The sequence below is a fragment of the Vigna unguiculata genome, chromosome 1 (assembly GCF_004118075.2).
Source record: "Vigna unguiculata cultivar IT97K-499-35 chromosome 1, ASM411807v1, whole genome shotgun sequence".
In the NCBI taxonomy this organism is placed as follows: Eukaryota; Viridiplantae; Streptophyta; class Magnoliopsida; order Fabales; family Fabaceae; genus Vigna; species Vigna unguiculata.
In genome coordinates this window covers 28,811,438-28,830,044 of record NC_040279.1, presented here as the reverse complement: position 1 = coordinate 28,830,044, position 18,607 = coordinate 28,811,438, and the positions used below count along the sequence as shown (strand labels likewise).

Sequence of the window (18,607 nt, the reverse complement as noted above, 5' to 3'; positions counted from 1 at the left end):
TATAAATTATCTTTCAAAGTATTATATTGTTTTAATAATTATTAAATAGATTAATTATGTTTCTTATCTTTAAATTATTTTTAATTATGTGTTGCAAATTATATTTTATAAACTAATTTATTACTATTTAATATTTTAATTATAAGTATTTTTATTACCGTTTTATATTTTAATATATTTTTTATTATTTGATGTTTTATTTATTTTATGTTGTTTATTTAAATATTAAAAACACAGTAATTACTATAATATTTTTAATATTTATTATATCAGGTTTAATCTAGTATTTACTATATCTATAATCTAGTGTTTACTATATCTATAATCTACTATATCTACTATTATATCAGGTTTAATCTGGTATTTTCACTATTAATTTTTTTAAAATAAAAACCAAATTATATTATTTTAATTTCATTGATATTTTTTATTTTTCTATTTACTTTATTTTTTTTACTAATTACTCTTATTTTTCTATTTGCTTCATTTCTCTTTCTTTTTTAACCAGTCTCTTTTGTTCACTCAAGCACTACGTTTAATTATTATAAATATTTTCTTCATAAAAATTATAATTACAAATATATAAATTATATTTTTTAAACTAATTTATTTCTATTTAAGATTTTAATTATGTAAGTCCCTTTTTCAGTGTTATAAAGTTTTGGGCCTGGCCTTTTCGGAGGTCCAAGGCCAGCCCTACAGTAGGACCCCTATACCCCCTTTTCAGCTCATTATGTGCCTTGTCCCCTTTACAGAAGCATGTTTCCCTCCCTCAAACACTCTGTTCTTCAACAAGGTTCTCTGCTAGGGCTCTCCATCCTCACGTCTCCGAGCTAGCAAAACTCCCTCTTTTTACATGTAAGCTGAGCTTTAGAGCTCCTGGTCTATTCCTTCTCCTCTTCACACTGTTTAAAACACGTGGGTCAAGTTGGGGTTAAGACTCTTAACTTCGTTTTGTCCTCTTTTCCACGTTTCAGCTCACTATCATAGTTCCTGGAGCTGTGGTACTACATAGTTACGGTCTGGTTGCTTTTGGTGCTCAAACAAAGGTAAGGGAAGCTAGATTTAACCGTTCATTTTGTTGTTGGGTGTCTTGTTGGTTTGTTCCATGTTTATGAGCTTGAGAAGCATGTTTAATCGAATGAAACTAAGTTGCATGCGTGTTTGGATGTTGGTTTGAACTGTGGCTCTGTTGCATGTACGCGAACAGTGGCGAGAACTGTCATTCTCGCCCAGGCGAGCTTGTCTCGCCTAGGCGAGAGTCTTAGAAACTCGCCTAGGTTTTGCTAGAGCAACTCGCCCAGGCGGAGGGCTCTGGTCTTGAGCGACGCGTTGTCTCGCTCAGGCGAGAGTGACTCGCCCAAGCGAGTTCTCGAGAAAAAATCGGGTTGGCTCTGCTCACAACCTCGTCCAGGCGAGGTGTTTCATTGTTGGGCGAAGGGCAATCTCGCCCAAGCGAGATGCTCGCAGAGTGCCTAGGCGAGAAGGCCTAGCCTAAGCGAGACAATTATTGTAGCTTAGGCGAGGACTTCTAGCCTGGGCGAGAATCGTGCAGATTTATATGTTACATCTCCATTCACATTGTGTGTGGCTATTTATCTCGAACATGTACGATTATGGGGTAACTGTATGAGTTATATGCACTGGAATTGGTATGTTTGGTATGAGTAATGACATGGAATTCTTACGTTATGGTTGGGTGAAATGAGAATTGAATGTGTGAGATGAAAGGGGTGGTTGGGATATGATAAACATGAAATTTGTATGTGATAGGCATAATTCCAAGAGTCTCGTGGGGAGATCTCATGGTGGTGTGTAGTGTATATATTAAGATATGGATTCAAGTAAGGATTGCATCCCGAAGCTCTGAAGGGTCAGTGAGTCTCAAGTAGAGCAAACTGACCCAAGTGGTGAGAGTAGCGGGAGGCCCTAGTTTCTGGCAGGATAATGGCCTTAGACGCTTAAAGGCTAACCTTGTGCGTGGTAGGGTGAAACCCATTGGCAATGGCTCTGCAGAGCAGTAGAGGCCACCACAAGTGCAAGCGTCCAGTGAATCCGATCTTAGTATATGTATCCGGATAATTGAGTCATAGTGTCTTGCTTGTTTGCCGTAACATGACTTATGTGTCTCTGTGTTGTATGCCTGAGAATGTTTATGTACTTGTTCTTTTACACTATGATAAGTTTCATATTACACTAGCTTACCCTTGCATTTTGTGTACGTTCCTGTTGTGTTTTCTCTTTTGCGATGATCACCATTGGTGGGAGCATATGGGAATACTTTTGGAGGTAGGCCTGATGGTGGTAGCAGTGCAGCCTAGTGGGCCCGTTGATATGGCCTTCGAAGAAGTTCCATGGTCCTAGTGCCTTGTAATTCCATGCTCTTAGAGCATTTCTTTTGCACAACTGTTAAACTTTAGATTTGGTTTTGATTATGGCATGGTTGTATGCCCAGGTTTCCCTCTAAGTACTCCTATGGATGATTGTTAAAGTACATTCCTTAACTCTGGTTTTCTTTTGTCAGCTTTGCTCCTTAATATTTTAACTATGCGATGTTTTGTTTTGTAGATTATTCTATTTAAATGGGATGTCATAAATTATAAGTCTTTTTTTCACTGTTTTATATTTTAATATTTTTTATTTGTAATTTCATGTTATTTTCTGTTGTTTATTTCAATATTAAAAATACAGTTAATTACTATTATATTTTTAATATTTATTACACCATGTTTAATTTTAAAAATTAAAATATTAAATTTTATTAATTTTTGTTGTATTTTTATTTGTTTAGTTTTTATTTTCTTTTTACTAACTACTCTCTTTATGTTCTTCAAACACAATGAACATTTTGTACATAAAATTTGTAATTATAGGACATCTTTATGTTCTCCAACTCTCTCTTTTATGATAGTAAACACTGACTTTTAAATGCTATAAACATTCTCTTATAGAGTTGAACATTATCTTTATGAAATTTATAGTTATACACCATGTTTTAAATAATTATACTTATGCCATAGTTATTTAATATATTAAATATGTTTTGTTTTTCTTATCTAAATTATTTTTAAATATATGTTATAAATTATACTTTATAAACTAATTTATCACTTATGATTGTTTAATACTTTAATTATAAGTCTTTTTTAATTTTTTTAATTTTAATATATTTTAACTATTTATAATTTTATTTTATTTCTTCTAATTTATTTTAATATTAAAGAAATATGTTATTACTACAAAACTTTTAATATTTATTGGATTATGTTTAATTTTTATAAAGTTTAATTTACGAAAAGTTTAATTTCAATAATTAACAGATATTTCACCATACATTTAAATTATTATTATTATTTTATATTTTAATGTATTGTTTTATTACTTCTAATTTATTATTATTTATTTCAATATTAAAAACACATATTATTACTTGAATATTTTTACTATTTATCATTTTTTGTATAGTTTAATTTATAAAAGAATTAATTTCAATATTAACAAATATTTGAAAACTATGTATTCAAAAAAATTACGATGAAAGAATTTAATAAGATAGTAGTTTAAGTTAAGAAATTAATTAAAAAAATAAAATTCATTTTTATTTTATTTATTATTACTTTTTTCAATGTCAAGAACACATTTAATCTATTATCTATTATAATATAAGAAAAAAATACTAAAAAAATTACTTTTTTAATCATTTTTATTTTGTTTATAAGTGTTTCAAAATCTATTATCTATTATATCTATTATATATATATATATATATATATATATATATATATATATATATATATATATATATATATATATATATATATATATATATTATATGTTATATCTATAAAAAAAAGACAAATAGGAAATTTACTTTATTATTCATATTTATTTTGTTGATAAATGTTGTTCCAAAAGTTGATTTTTGGGTCATTTTATTTAGTTAATTTGCTTTTTATTTTTATTTATTCAAGACACAATAATCTAATATAATTTGATTAAGATCGTCTTATTCTATTAGAAAATAAATGATTTCTTTTTATCTATTTAGTTTTAAATTATATATATATATATATATATATATATATATATATATATACACGTGTGTGTGTGTAACATGTAATTTTATAAATATTTTTCAGTTTTTAACTAAATAATTAATGTTTCAAATTAAATAAATTTTACAAGAATAATTATAACAATTTTTAAATATTCATAATTAAATGAAAATGTTATAATATATTTGTACTTTTAAATAAGATTATATAAATTTTCAATTCTTTAAAATAAATTTTTATTTGAACCCAAAGAAAAAGCGGATGGATAAAACGAATTGAAGATACTAATCTTTTCCATCAAATTCTTGACGGATCAGCTCATCGAACTCAATATGCTCTATCATCCTTATCTTATCTACAACTTTCAAGAACCCAACTATTTGAAGATGATTACAAAGATCAGCAGAATTTAGTTGCCATCCGCATGCAACTTTTTCTTTTTTAAAATTATACTGATATCACAAAACCTTTTAATACGTGTACATGAAACGAAACCATAAACAACATTCACAAATGAATCCACAAATAAAGTGTAGTACATTCATGAACTTTCATACTTCTCAAGTTTTCACATTGGTGGAATACCTCGCCCACCTTCCAAGAAGATAACCACAGATTTCTTCGAAAACCCACTGATCTTGAAAAATCACCATCAATGAAATATAATATAGGAACACATTTGGGGGCATAAACAGACAAGAGTGTCCAACGTGGTTACGGATAAGTGATATCAATTGTCAGCAGAGAGCACCACCACCCTCAACACCGCATGCTGCAACCATAGGGATTTCTCTAACAATGTGTACATAACATATGGATTTCAAATATTCAAAAACCACTGCGGCAGGCAGATAAAATTTTCTACAAGTTCAAAATAGAAATTATGATAATCAATTGAATGTATACAATATCCTATTTCATAGTCAACTCACAAGTCCTCTTGTAATTTTACATCATCTATCCAACAGAGAACTTGTCTTGTCCTCTATAGCCTAATGTAAATAGATGCGTGTATTGCTAAAGCCCATGCCTTTAGATTCTTGCTATGGTCAACAATAGCACGCTCTCACTGCAGAAGCATGATCAGTTTGACTAGAGTCAGGTATTAGTTGTGCTCACTAAGCCCACTTCTACATTGGATCCTATAAGCTACAACTTTACAACAAACCCATTCTCTTATTACACCCCTTAGTTTCCTTGCCTTCAGCCCAGAGTAGAAGCGTAGGTTTGGTACCAGAACTTCAGGGTAGAACAGGAAGATCCACCTTGTCAAAGGAAAAGAAACTGACCCTTCCCTCTGTGACCAGGCAGATTTTCAAAGGAATGCCACCACATTGCTTCTCAAGGGCTTCAATCTCTGTTCTAGATGGTGGATGACCCCTAACAGAAGATACATGATTAAATAGATTTTCATAAACAAGTAATAAAAAAGAAATCAAAACTAAGGACAAATTTGCTTAGCTATTAATTAGCAAGGGAAAAAATAATCAATGTCGATCATTTCCAGGTTCCATATTTTTAAAAATAAATAACTATAATTGGTAAATATCTACAACAGTTACTTGCTCACTCACACTTGTTCCCCGGGAATTAGAACTATTCATCCAAGTTTCAGATGGCCATCAGCTTCTCATGGATGTATTGAAGTGTATTTATCAGACAACAAATATCTTTCGATATTAAATTGCATTTTCCTATGGTCACCTTTAAATCCTATAAGAGAACACACTGCGGCAATGTCTTTATCAATTCCTAGTGTTTTACTGTGAGAAATAACATGGCCACATTACCTTCCACCTGCACCTTACAAACCCCGACCTTACCACACACATGACACAAAATGAAGCAGCATGTTTGAGCCAGTATTAATTCCACCGATAAAATGGAGGAATGCAAAAAATTAGGTCATGATATGCTTGAATTCCTTAGTCACGTTCTCAATTAGTCCATTTATAAGCAATAGAAAGATCACTTAACAATTAAATTTCTGAATCTAAAATACTGATGCATTATACATGGTTATTACCTAGATAAGTACAGTGAAAAAATTGGATCACCAGGGGATGACTTTCTAAATCGGCTGTTCGGAAGATAAACATCAAAATCTGGCCTCAAATCATTAACTCGCAACTCAGACAATAATCTTTGGACAGAACCCATGTCTACTAGTTCTTTGCGTTCTTCTGTGATTTCAAGAGCAGCAGGTCTATGGGAACTTTTAATACTCTTCAAACTCCAAAGAACACCATGCCGCCCAATTATGTAACCGAGAGACTTGAGGTGCCTGTAAACCTCAAACAACTCCCAACAACATCCACTCTTCCCTCCAGCAACCTTTTCATACATTTCTGCGAGAGATATGCTTCTACCACTATTTTCTAATAGCTGTAAGGCTCCAAGTTCCATAAGATACCTGCCATATCAGCCTTTACATAAGCAGGAATTTTGAACACAGCTCACAATTTCAATATATACCTTTTTTTCTCATGCAAAAAAGTACAATATATACTATGTAACTCTTCCCTACTTTGAATGTCATCAATGTACAAAAAGAAGGCAAATCACCTACAAAGTCTCTTCAATTGAAGAATAAATCTTGCCACTACGAACTATTCCAGTTGTTATCCACATTTTGCCATTTTTCTCAATGACTTCTCCCATTCCCATTTCTTCATTCCAACAGCTTTTGGATTTCACGTTCCTAGTAAATGAAATGAAAAAAACTTCACTTTGAAAATCACACTTGAGCAAGGGGAAACAGAGATATTACTAGTTCGTCATACTAATTTACAATGTAAAGATCTTTGACCTGAACTGCAACTTGGGTATAGAAACAGATGAAAAGCCAAGCTCCTCTTCATCACTTGCATTTTGCAAGTAGACCTCATCATCACTATCTTCACTTGAAGAACATCCCCATGTCTTGTCTTCCATAGTTCACAAGCTGTAATTTGAAATATAAACCAATTGCTCTGTTCTTAGGATTGTTGGCAGCAATGTTAAAATAATCACTAAATCATATATCATTATACAATAATCACATGGCACAAAAATAAATAAAGTTGCTTGCGCCCTTGAAAATATTCATCTACAGAAACCCCCTAAAACCCTTAAACACTTAAACCCTTCTTAAACCCTCCTTAAACCCTTCTTAAACCCTCCTTAAACCCCCTTTAAACCCTCCTTAAACCCTCATTAAACCCTCCTTAAACCCCCCTTAAACCCCCCTTAAACCCTCCTTAAACCCTTCTTAAACCCTCCTTAAACCCTCCTTAAACCCTCCTTAAACCCCCCTTAAACCCCCCTTAAACCCTCCTTAAACCCTCCTTAAACCCTTCTTAAACCCTTCTTAAACCCTCCTTAAACCCTCCTTAAACCCCCCTTAAACCCCCCTTAAACCCTCCTTAAACCCTCCTTAAACCCCCCTTAAACCCTCCTTAAACCCCCCTTAAACCCTTCTTAAACCCTCCTTAAACCCCCCATAAACCCTCCTTAAACCCCCCTTAAACCCTCCTTAAACCCTTCTTAAACCCCCTTTAAACCCTCCTTAAACCCTTCTTAAACCCCCCTTAAACCCTCCTTAAACCCTCCTTAAACCCTCCTTAAACCCCCCTTAAACCCTCCTTAAACCCTTCTTAAACCCTCCTTAATCCACCCTTAATCCACCCTTAAACCCTCCTTAAACCCTAAACCCTCCTTAAACCCCCCTTAAACCCCCCTTAAACCCTTCTTAAACCCTCCTTAAACCCCCCTTAAACCCTTCTTAAACCCTCCTTAAACCCCCTTAAACCCTCCTTCCTACCCTCCTACCCCCCCTTAAACCCTCCTACCCTCACACCCTACACCCCCTAACCCCACGTGTTCAAAAGACATCGAAAGCAAGAGAAAAAGCAAATAACTAACAAATTTCCAATTCATTTCTAATTGTAGGCCTATTTATTAAAATACCTCAGTTTCACAGTGAGATAGAGAGATAAAGAGTTATAAATTTTAAACCTAAATCAACCCCACAAAACCGGTTTATAAAGTAAGGATTGCACTCACTTATACTTTAAAATTGGTCTTATCTCTAATCAATATGGGACTTCAAACACACCCCTTACACCGAGGTATATACATCTCAAGCGTGAGACTTGACATTAATGAGTTGTTCGATAGCGGTCTGATAGCAACAAACACAACTTTCTCTAGGATAGGCTCTACCAATAGCTTTGATACCATGTTTAGAAGTGAACTTTAAGCCTAACTCAGCCCCATAAAACTAGTTTGCACCCACTTATATACTCTAAATTGGCCTTATCTCTAGTCGATGTATGACTTCCAACAAATATAGTGTAAATTCTAAAATGAAAACACTAAGAAACTTATCAATATTCAATTTTCATTATCAGTAACAAAGCAGCTCTTACATTTTCTCTTAAAAGATATGAAAACTTGGTTGGAAGTTTCAAATGAATAGAAGGTAGCCCACGATATTTATGGAGTGAAAAGAATATCTAAAGCCATAAGTGAAAAAAGTGAAAAGTGATGACACATAAATGATAACACATTCTGCTGGCCAACAACGACTATTCCGATCTAAAACCCTACTATATTTCAATTATAATGAAGAAAAATATTGATATTTAAGAAGTATTGTCATGTTTTAACTACCTCAACGAAAGGCTATAACTTTGCCTCAATAAGTTTAGAGATAAACACCATCTCCACATCTCATTACAATGCCGACTATTTCGATATAGAATATTTAAGATGAGAACTTATTACTAATTTACAGCAATACATAAACAAATAGCCCATAAAAACTAAGAGGGTTTGCACAATTAAATTTCAAACAAAGTCCATATGATCATTTTTACATCCAAAAATACCTAGTATGATTCTTAAGGTTTATAGCTAGAGCATTCATAATTTAGTCCCCTTGTTCATAATGGGAGGTGTATTTTATAAGCCATAGTTAGTTGTTTCGTTATCTCTAAATCTTAACTAATAATATTGTTAAGAAAGCAGCTCTTACAAAGCAGCTTTATCTCTAGTCGATGTATGACTTCCAACAAATATAGTGTAAATTCTAAAATGAAAACACTAAGAAACTTATCAATATTCAATTTTCATTATCAGTAACAAAGCAGCTCTTACATTTTCTCTTAAAAGATATGAAAACTTGGTTGGAAGTTTCAAATGAATAGAAGGTAGTCCACGATATTTATGGAGTGAAAAGAATATCTAAAGCCATAAGTGAAAAAAGTGAAAAGTGATGACACATAAATGATAACACATTCTGCTGGCCAACAACGACTATTCCGATCTAAAACCCTACTATATTTCAATTATAATGAAGAAAAATATTGATATTTAAGAAGTATTGTCATGTTTTAACTACCTCAACGAAAGGCTATAACTTTGCCTCAATAAGTTTAGAGATAAACACCATCTCCACATCTCATTACAATGCCGACTATTTCGATATAGGATATTTAAGATGAGAACTTATTACTAATTTACAGCAATACATAAACAAATAGCCCATAAAAACTAAGAGGGTTTGCACAATTAAATTTCAAACAAAGTCCATATGATCATTTTTACATCCAAAAATACCTAGTATGATTCTTAAGGTTTATAGCTAGAGCATTCATAATTTAGTCCCCTTGTTCATAATGGGAGGTGTATTTTATAAGCCATAGTTAGTTGTTTCGTTATCTCTAAATCTTAACTAATAATATTGTTAAGAAATGGACTTTAAGCCTACCTCAACCCCACAAAACTGACTCGTAAAATGAGATTTCCACCCACTTATATACTCTAAATTGGCCTTATCTCTAGTCGATGTGGAACTTCCAACACCCCCGTCATGTCGAGATATATACATCTCGAGCGTGAGACTAAACATTAATGAGTGGTCTGATAGCGGATGGAACAATATGTCCAACAAACAACAAATCTCGCTAGGATATATTCTAACAATGACTCTAATATCATGTAAAAAAGTAGATTTTTAGCCTAACTCAACTCCACAAAACCGGCTTCTAAGGTGAGATTTGCGTCCACTTATATATTCTAAATGGGTTTTATCTATAGTCGATGTGAGACTCTCAACAATTATTTAATCTTTAGAATTTGAATTTCTTTTAACCGATTTTCGGTTCCACAAATAGATATTTCCTTGATTTTTGCCTAATATTCTTAATAGTTTTATTGAATCTTTTGTTAGTAATTAGCAGATCCTATAACCAACATGTTACATATCTTCAGGTCTGTCAGGCCACTTAGCAAGCAAGCTAATAGATTGAAGTTGGATTTACATTGATGATCGAAACTTGCAAAATGGATTTAAACTTTTGAATATGGCTACAAAATAAAAGCTAGAAATCCAAATAACATGCATTTATATAACTCAAAATATATGAAAAAGAGTAAAATGGCTATTATATACATATTTCACTTAAATAATTTATCAAAGTTATACTCTAATTCTAATTCTAAGAAAAATCCTTATTAAACTGTATCAAGTCCTTTTTTTTTAAAGAAAAGTTTATAGATAGGTTTATAAGGAATAAGAAAAATGTAAAACCGAAAACAAAACTTTAACCAAATCTGGATCCAGGGATTTGAACATAACAAGCACACAAATCCACAAAATCAAATCAAATCTAGATATTTCAAATGTACAAAAGCAAACTAAAAAAAATCCTTTTTTGAAAATATCTTACCAATTATAACAAAATACTCAAAATAAATAAATAATTAAAAAGAACATGGAATTCATATGGAACAACAGAAAAACATGGATAAATTGAAGAAGACATAAGCCATAGATACAAAAACCATAAGATGCAGGCAAGAGAAGGAGCTAAACTAAAACCCTCACCACAAGAGAAGGAGAACAATAAAAAGGTGTCAAAAATGTTTACAATCCTATGGCGGGTGCCAAATTTTTTGGGCAAAAGTACCTCAATATGATTCTTAGGGTTTCTAGCTAGAGCATTTAGAATTTAGTCCCTTTGTTCATAGAGTGAGGAATATTTTATAAGCTCTAGTTAGTTCTTTTGTTATCTCCAAGTCTTAACTAATATTATTTAGTCTGTAGAATTTGTATTTTTCTCAACCAATTTAAAGTACCACAAACAGATATTTCCTTTATTTTCACTTAATATTTTTAATAATTTTATTGGATCCTTCTGTTAGTAAGTAGTAGGCCCTATAACCAACCTGCCAGATAAGTTAATAACCCTTTTAAAAAATAAATACTCGCCCTATAATTGTCTTGGACAGACCACATAAAAAGGAAACAAGTAGAAAGCATAACAAATATTTGTTGAAGATCTCACAGTTTAGAAGTATGACTCAAATAAAATATACAAGTGCAAACATCATCTTCGAAGTTGATTTTATGAGGTTGTGATAAACTTGAAATCCATTTTATAATAATATTCAGAATGTTTAAACTAAAGAATATTAGGATATTATAACCTCCATTTCTCCTTTGCAATTGTATAAGAGAAATGTAAAAAACTAAAAGAGAGAAGAGAAAGGCACGCTTCTCAGGTAGCAGTGTTCTACCTGCCTGCTTTTCATTTTCATGTAAAAATGATAGAGTCTTTTTTGTGTACAAAGTTAGAAGAGCTTTTCAGAGCTTCACTACTGAAAAAAAAAAAAAAAAACTATATTTCTAGTAGAAAATCTCACAACACAACTTTTAACTTGTATGTCTAAACAAGTTAAGACATTGTTAATTGCACAAGTTAAGACATGCTTAATTGCACAAGTTTGAGAAGAGCATCTATTTTATCAAATCCATTTCGGTTTCTGAAACTGAAGTTTGCAGAAGAAAGTGAATTTGAAAAGGTTTTATTTTCTTCTCACATATAACAAATGATATTAAAGGAGCATGTTAGTTACTTTCCAGTGTCAAACTTGAGCAAGCAATGCAGCAATACAATTTTAAAATTGAACAGTTACAAAACAACAGAAGCTGAAGCATAAACAGTGGCCACTAAAGCAATAATATAACATAAGTTTCAGCAACTATGATGTAGGTACTTACCGCTCCACACCTTTCGCTACTGATATATCATTAGTAGCACAAACTTCATTGATGGATATTTACTGTATGAATTAAACTAATAATTGATATAACTTAATTATCAAATTCAAAGAGTCAATACCTATTCCTTTATATATTATTAAAGAAGTAAGATTGACATAACAACATGAATGGTATGATAGGTTTAAAGGGTGATGCGTAATTGCTAGCATAACAACAAAAAATCTAACAGAATCAAAGCGAAATTCCAATTCGAAGAAATGATGAAATGACAAAAATGAAACCCTAGATCCATGAAATCAGTGAAACCATAAAACCAACTAAAGAACGACACACAGAATAGTAAACCAGGATGATCACAAAGATAAGAAATGAACCTGGTATGGATCACTGTTTAGAGACAGCCTACTCTGAGAGAGAGAACAGAGTGTGAGAGAAAGTGTAAAGAGAGAACGTCGAGTGAGTGAACGACCATGGTTCAAATGAGAGAAAGAGCAAGTTCAAGCAATAGAATAATGGTTTGAGAAAAATTTAATTTCAAAATTTCAGTATTTTGATTATTTAAAATGCCTCTAAAAATTCGAAAATTTAAAAAATATTTATACATATTTAAACAGCTTGATTTATTTTAGGAAATTTTAAATTCATAAAAAAAATGTTACCCTGTTAAATTTTCCGTTTTTCAAAGTAAAAAAAATAAATAAGCTTACTTTTTTTCCATAAAAAAAAAAAAAAAAAAAAAAAAAAAAACAAGTTTACAAACAGTGTAATTAGTAGAGATTTGTTGTACCTGAGGTTAAGAAGAACGTTTGAAACGTAAACGAGACAACACCTTGGAATAGCACAAGGTGTGGTGGGGAAAATGATGATACTGTTGGGAAGGGTTAGAAAGGTGAAGCAGAGTGTCGCACATCTTCGTCATCTGTGCGACAACCCACAGAAACATATTCAAGACCTCGAATTGCTTAAGTGCTTCAAATCGGAGATTCAGTTCGAGCTTTCTTCTAATCAATTTCAGGTTCTCTCGCTCCTTCTTTTCCTTCCATGTCATGTGCTTTCATCATTTGTTCCTTCGTAAGAACATGCACATTTCACTTCAAAACACTCTATATCTTGAATCGCTACACCCATGGCAGCTAAAAAGCAAAAATGGGTCTTTTGAGTTACTCTTGCATTTCCATGGGTGCAGAATGCTGAAACTGGTTCATTAGGGGACTTTGTGATGGAATCGGACTCACTCAGTTCCAAAGATGTTGTTTTGCGAAGGAAATTCGATTCTGGTGAGGAAGTTGCAGTTTCTGCTATTCTGGGGCCTCCGAACTACGACAAAGACACTGTTTTTCCAAGAGATGCTTTTATGAAAGTGTGCGTGAAAAAACCGACATTGAGCTCCATTTTGCAATTTGACTGTGGAGTTCATGAAGAAACCGATAAGGGCTCTGATTTTGACATTTATAATGCTTATTATCTCAGATCACCTGCATTTCTCAAGCCTTCCAATTACAGAGGCCCCTTATTCAGGTAAGCTGATACTGGTCATTGTTCCTTATAATTATTATCTATGTGAAAACATTTTGGTTTTTCTGTTTGAGTGGAAGTTGATTTGTATTGGGTTTACTATTTTGTGGTGGATACATTCAGTGCTGGTGATTTGCTTCAATGAACAAAGATAGGATTTGTGTTATAGATTAGAGCAAATGACAAATTCAACCCGTAAAATTGTCATTTTAGTCATTTTAGATTTAACAAAATGCCCAAAATCCCCGGGAGTATAATTCTTTGCATCTAAGTCCCTTGATTTAACTAGTTCTGTCTTTCTTTATTCTTGAACATATTTTAATATTAACACTTAAGTCACATATGTAGCACTAATTGTATCTGAAAAATTGCAGCTTTGGGGAACTTTTTGAGAATTTGTTTTTCAACAGACTAATGTAAGACGATGTTCAGCAACTTCAGAGACTAAAGTGTCTATTTACTTCATAGATTATAACTGCAAATTTAACCCAGGCCTACACATTTGACATGCTTGGTTATGATCATTTGATGTATTCAAAATCTCCCAACGTTATTACAACCTCCGCCTTTATTCGCACATTGCATTCTGATGTTCCATTTTTCTTGTTCTTTTATGCTGTCAGTGTTATTGCCACCGAATAAATGTACTCTTATGGCTTATGGTGTGTTTGGCAACCAGTTTGATTGATGTTAAACAGAGGTTTTGAACATTCGAATGCCAAGATGTAAAAGCATGCGAATATTAGATTAGCAAAAAGTTGAGAGCAATAAGTTTCCAAACATACACCTAAATCTAACTATATATCCAAGACTTCTCTACCGAATTAATGTCTTGCATACACCCTTTATGAACCTTGAGTGTTGACATACCTATTCATATGGCTTTAGATGGCTTGCTATAGTCCTGCTGGATTAGATATTAGAAATACATTTCCCCAGGGTTACTCATCTTGATTCTAGTTCTTACTGCTAAATTTGAAGCAAATAAGCAAGACAGTCTTCAACTACTTTTTTTAAGTGGCATTGGAAGCAAAAAAATTCATTTACCAAAATTTGTTAGATTTTCAACATATTAAAGCTATTTTAACTGATAATGTATGCTTTTTGGTTACTCATCTTCTGAACTGCATAGGCTTGTAATTTGATATAACTAAGCCTGTGAGAATTTAAACTATATGTTAATATTAAACTTTAGAACTTCTTTTCATGCTTTTTTGGAAAGTTTAATCGGCTAGATTAGCAGAAATGCATTTCCTTGTTGCTTTTATGACTTAATCAAATCATCACCAGAAGCTGGTTATACCAGTATCATCATTTCAAATTCTAGGAAACCATTCATAAAGTGCATGAGTCTTTTTACTAATACTTGTTCATTGTCTTGTCTATATCCATGTGAAGCACATTGGATAGTGAGTTGCAACATGCACTCAAGGAATACCTGATAGTCAAGGGCATTGGTGTAAGCCTGACCAACTTCCTTCTCCACTACCTACACAAAAGAGAGCAAAAGCAGTATTTGAACTGGTTGAAGAAAGGTGAAGCAGCATTTTTAGCAACAGAAGGGTCTTTGAGGCAATCTGTAGAGGGCTTGCAATAGTGTCAATTTTGGAACTTGACAACTTTTACTGATCAATGGTTTTGAGAGTTCGGATAATAATAATGATTAGGTTGTCAAACAATATAGAATTTCTTTTCTAAATGGTATGCGCCTGAACATTTGAAGTTGGAATAAGATAACTTCTATACAAGTTTATTAGTTAAATTGTTTTTGAGTTTAGGGTTTACAGGGTCAACTTTATTTATTTTATCATTTTTTTTTCTTCTATTGATGTTTATGTAAAATTGATCCAAATAGGGCCAAAGTAGAATTTCTGGGCCTATGACATGTAGTGTTCTTTGGAAAGTTCTTTCAGAAGCACATTTTATGTGTCCAGAAAGCTTGTTCTAAAAACTTTATTCTGGAAAACCTAATTTGAAAGGTATTATGATGTAAGTTCTAGAAAGTTTGTTTTGGAAATTTTATACTGGAAAGCTTGTTCTAAAACACATTTCATGCGTCATAGAAATTCCATTGCGAAAATTCTGTTTCGAAAATTCCATTCTAGAAATCTCGTTTTGAAAATTTAAGAAAGCTTGTTTCGAAAGACTTTCTGAACAGATAATTTGGAAGTTACTTTTAGAAAGGGTAAAATGATTATTTTAAAAACTATAGGGTGTGCAAGAAATTATGGGGTTGCAAGAAGAAAAAACCTTGCACAATTGCTTAAAATTAAAATTTTCACAATCCTTTAATTTAGTACTATTTTCAAATTTTAATAGTTAATCTTCATATTGCTTTTATAATACGTGTTTGTTTTTCATAAATTTGTGAGTTCTACGGTGATTGTATAAGAAAGATCATTAAATGCTTCATCGTCAAACTTTTGTTAAATGGATTGGACTTAGTACCTTCTCACATCACAAACTAGGTTATTTCCTATTGCACCTTTTTTTTTTCTGCAATCCCACAAAATCCAAATTAACCATTATTAAAATTATAATAAAAAGATCAAAGTTATCCATCTACCCAACTTTTTAATAAATTCTGGATTTTACAATTCAGAAGATATTTTCGTAATGTATTAAAAAGTGTATTTCAGAATATATATATATATATATATATATATATATATATATATATATATATATTTTGGAATGTAATTAAAATATGGAAATATTTTTTAAATTGTATTATTTAAAATACATTTAAAAACTGCATTTGAGAATGTATATTTCGAAAGGTATTTCTAATTCAGTAATATTTACCAAAATACATATTTTGAAATACATTAAAAAATACATTATGGATATACATTATGAAACATATTTTCTTATAACTGAAATGCCTTCCAAATTACACAATCCTGAATGCCTAAACACGAAACTTTCTCCATCACATTTCTTCTCCCCAAAATTTCCCTTCTCCTTCACCACCCATCACACGATTTCCTCCGTTGTCCATCATCTTCTTCTCCCAAAAATCTTGACCCAACCTAATATACAGGTAGAGTTAAAAATAAGTTAGTTCAACTTGACTCACTTTTTGATGAGTTAGAAATTTTACAACTTACATATCGATGGATTAGTGAGTTGATTCATTTACCATTTTTTTTATAATTTATTTTATATATTTATTGCATTATAATGGAAATGAATCGATTCAATTTATTTTTTACAATAGTGAAATCAAAGTGTTCACCTAATTTTCAAAACATTATTATAAAAATAGCAGTTAAAAATTAAAATATCAACGTATATAATTTGACAAACAAATAAATTAAATATTTAAACTATTCAAATATTATTGAGTAACATTTTAGTATTTTAAAAATATTAAATTAACAAATTGTGAACCTATATAATTAGAAGTAGCAAAATTTATAATAAAAAAATTAAATTGTAAAAAAAATTAATAGTTTTATTGTTGGTGGATCAACCCACCTTCAACCAAACTTGAACTCATTTAATTTGATAATTAAGTCAATTGAGTTTAGTTCAACTTACTTTTGAAAAAATTAGAAACTTTTTAACCTAATCCGTCTTAAACTCTGAACTCGTACCGAGCTGAATTAACTCATAAGTTAAAACTCATTCTTACATCTCTCATCACCCTTCATCTTCTTCTTCATTTAATTCTTTCTTCTATTCTCAAAACTTGTTAATTTCTTCTCCTATGCTTCAAATGCCGTCACACTCTTCCACCTGTTTTCTTCTTTCATGAGCCATATACAAACCACGCGACTTCTTCCATCCATCCATCTATTCTCTAATTTTTTCCCTTTTCTCCAAATCGTCCTCAACCTAACGTCATCCCTAACCCCTGAACAAAATTTGTTTGATCTTTTTTGCATTTTTCTCCATAGATTAGGAATGGTAAAGTGAATCACATAAGGATTATTTATTTTGTAATTTTTTTCCTCAAGGTACATAATTTTAATAACATTGTTTTAATTTAATTAAATTAATAAAAATAATAAATTTTATAAAATCAATGTAAGTAATATTTACAACTTTATAGTTTCTATTTTTCAAATCAAGTTTCTTAGAATTTCATATCAAATGTATATAACTAAAACAACAATCAAAATTAAATTTCAAGTAACAAGTTATCAAACAAAACTGAAAATAAATTTAATTAATGATAAATTTATACAATATTCGTTTTAGTGGACACATTTTAAATTAAATTCACAAAGTACAGGCTCTGTTAATCACTTCACCCTATCTCACATGAAGTATAAATTATACAAAATAGACCTAAGCGATCAGAAAAAAAAAAAATCCAGAGATGACAAAAAAAAATGCAAGAAACAACTCACAAACTAGGCTCTCCTTGCCTTAGGTGTCAAATCAATGTTACAATCATCTCCATGCAAATTATAGAATACTTAATTATGTTTTTAACCACTAAAATTGAAAATAAAATTTTTATAAATTTTGTAAATTAAAAAAAAAAAAATCATCTCAGTTTATTAACGAGCTTTCAATAACGTTTGTAGTTTCTTACTAAACCGTGAATTTAAGAGATTAAAACCTTTTTAAAAATTTGAATAATTAAATAATACTTTTAGAAATCAAATTCCAATTTATCTCATATTTTAGAAACTAAAACTATAGTTATTTCTTTAGAGTATTTGAACTCTGTGCATGTTTGTGTTAATGTTTTCCACAAGTCACTCTCCCAAATTATGTTTCTTTATCTCGTCCGAAAAACACTTAAGTTTTTGTTTCCCATGTTTTTACCGTTTTTTTTAAGTTTACCTAATTGTCATTAAATTTGACAGCATAATGTAAAAAAACAAAACAACTCGATCTAAGGTATTTTTCATCTTATCGTACCTTTAATTATATATTTATTTTTTTTATATAATTTTTTTCAATAGTCTCTTAAATTGTTTATAAAACACATATTTATTAATTTTTTAATTTTTTAACATTTTTATTTATT

The 18,607-nt window shown here is 31.2% G+C and overlaps 2 protein-coding genes across 3 annotated transcripts; one reads left to right on the top strand and one right to left on the bottom strand.

Annotated features, from left to right (window-relative positions):
* Positions 1-4,912: 4,912 nt before the first annotated feature.
* On the bottom strand, positions 4,913-12,618 carry LOC114181013. Of its 2 annotated transcripts, none has more exons than XM_028067359.1 (5): positions 12,480-12,618; positions 6,865-6,999; positions 6,625-6,756; positions 6,082-6,468; positions 4,913-5,435 (listed from the first exon to the last, which is right to left on the bottom strand). In XM_028067359.1, exons 2-5 carry the CDS (start codon positions 6,987-6,989, stop codon positions 5,297-5,299), a joined length of 783 nt encoding a protein of 260 aa, XP_027923160.1. In that variant the 5' UTR covers positions 6,990-6,999; positions 12,480-12,618; the 3' UTR covers positions 4,913-5,296. The 2 variants fall into 2 exon arrangements, with proteins under 2 accessions (XP_027923160.1, XP_027923235.1); XM_028067434.1 differs by having other exon boundaries at positions 12,512-12,606.
* A 268-nt stretch (positions 12,619-12,886) lies between these two features.
* Positions 12,887-15,382, top strand: LOC114177752. The gene is made up of 3 exons (XM_028063262.1): positions 12,887-13,120; positions 13,292-13,623; positions 15,019-15,382. Exons 1-3 carry the CDS (start codon positions 12,965-12,967, stop codon positions 15,215-15,217), a joined length of 687 nt encoding a protein of 228 aa, XP_027919063.1. The 5' UTR covers positions 12,887-12,964; the 3' UTR covers positions 15,218-15,382.
* The last annotated feature ends 3,225 nt before the right edge of the window (positions 15,383-18,607 follow it).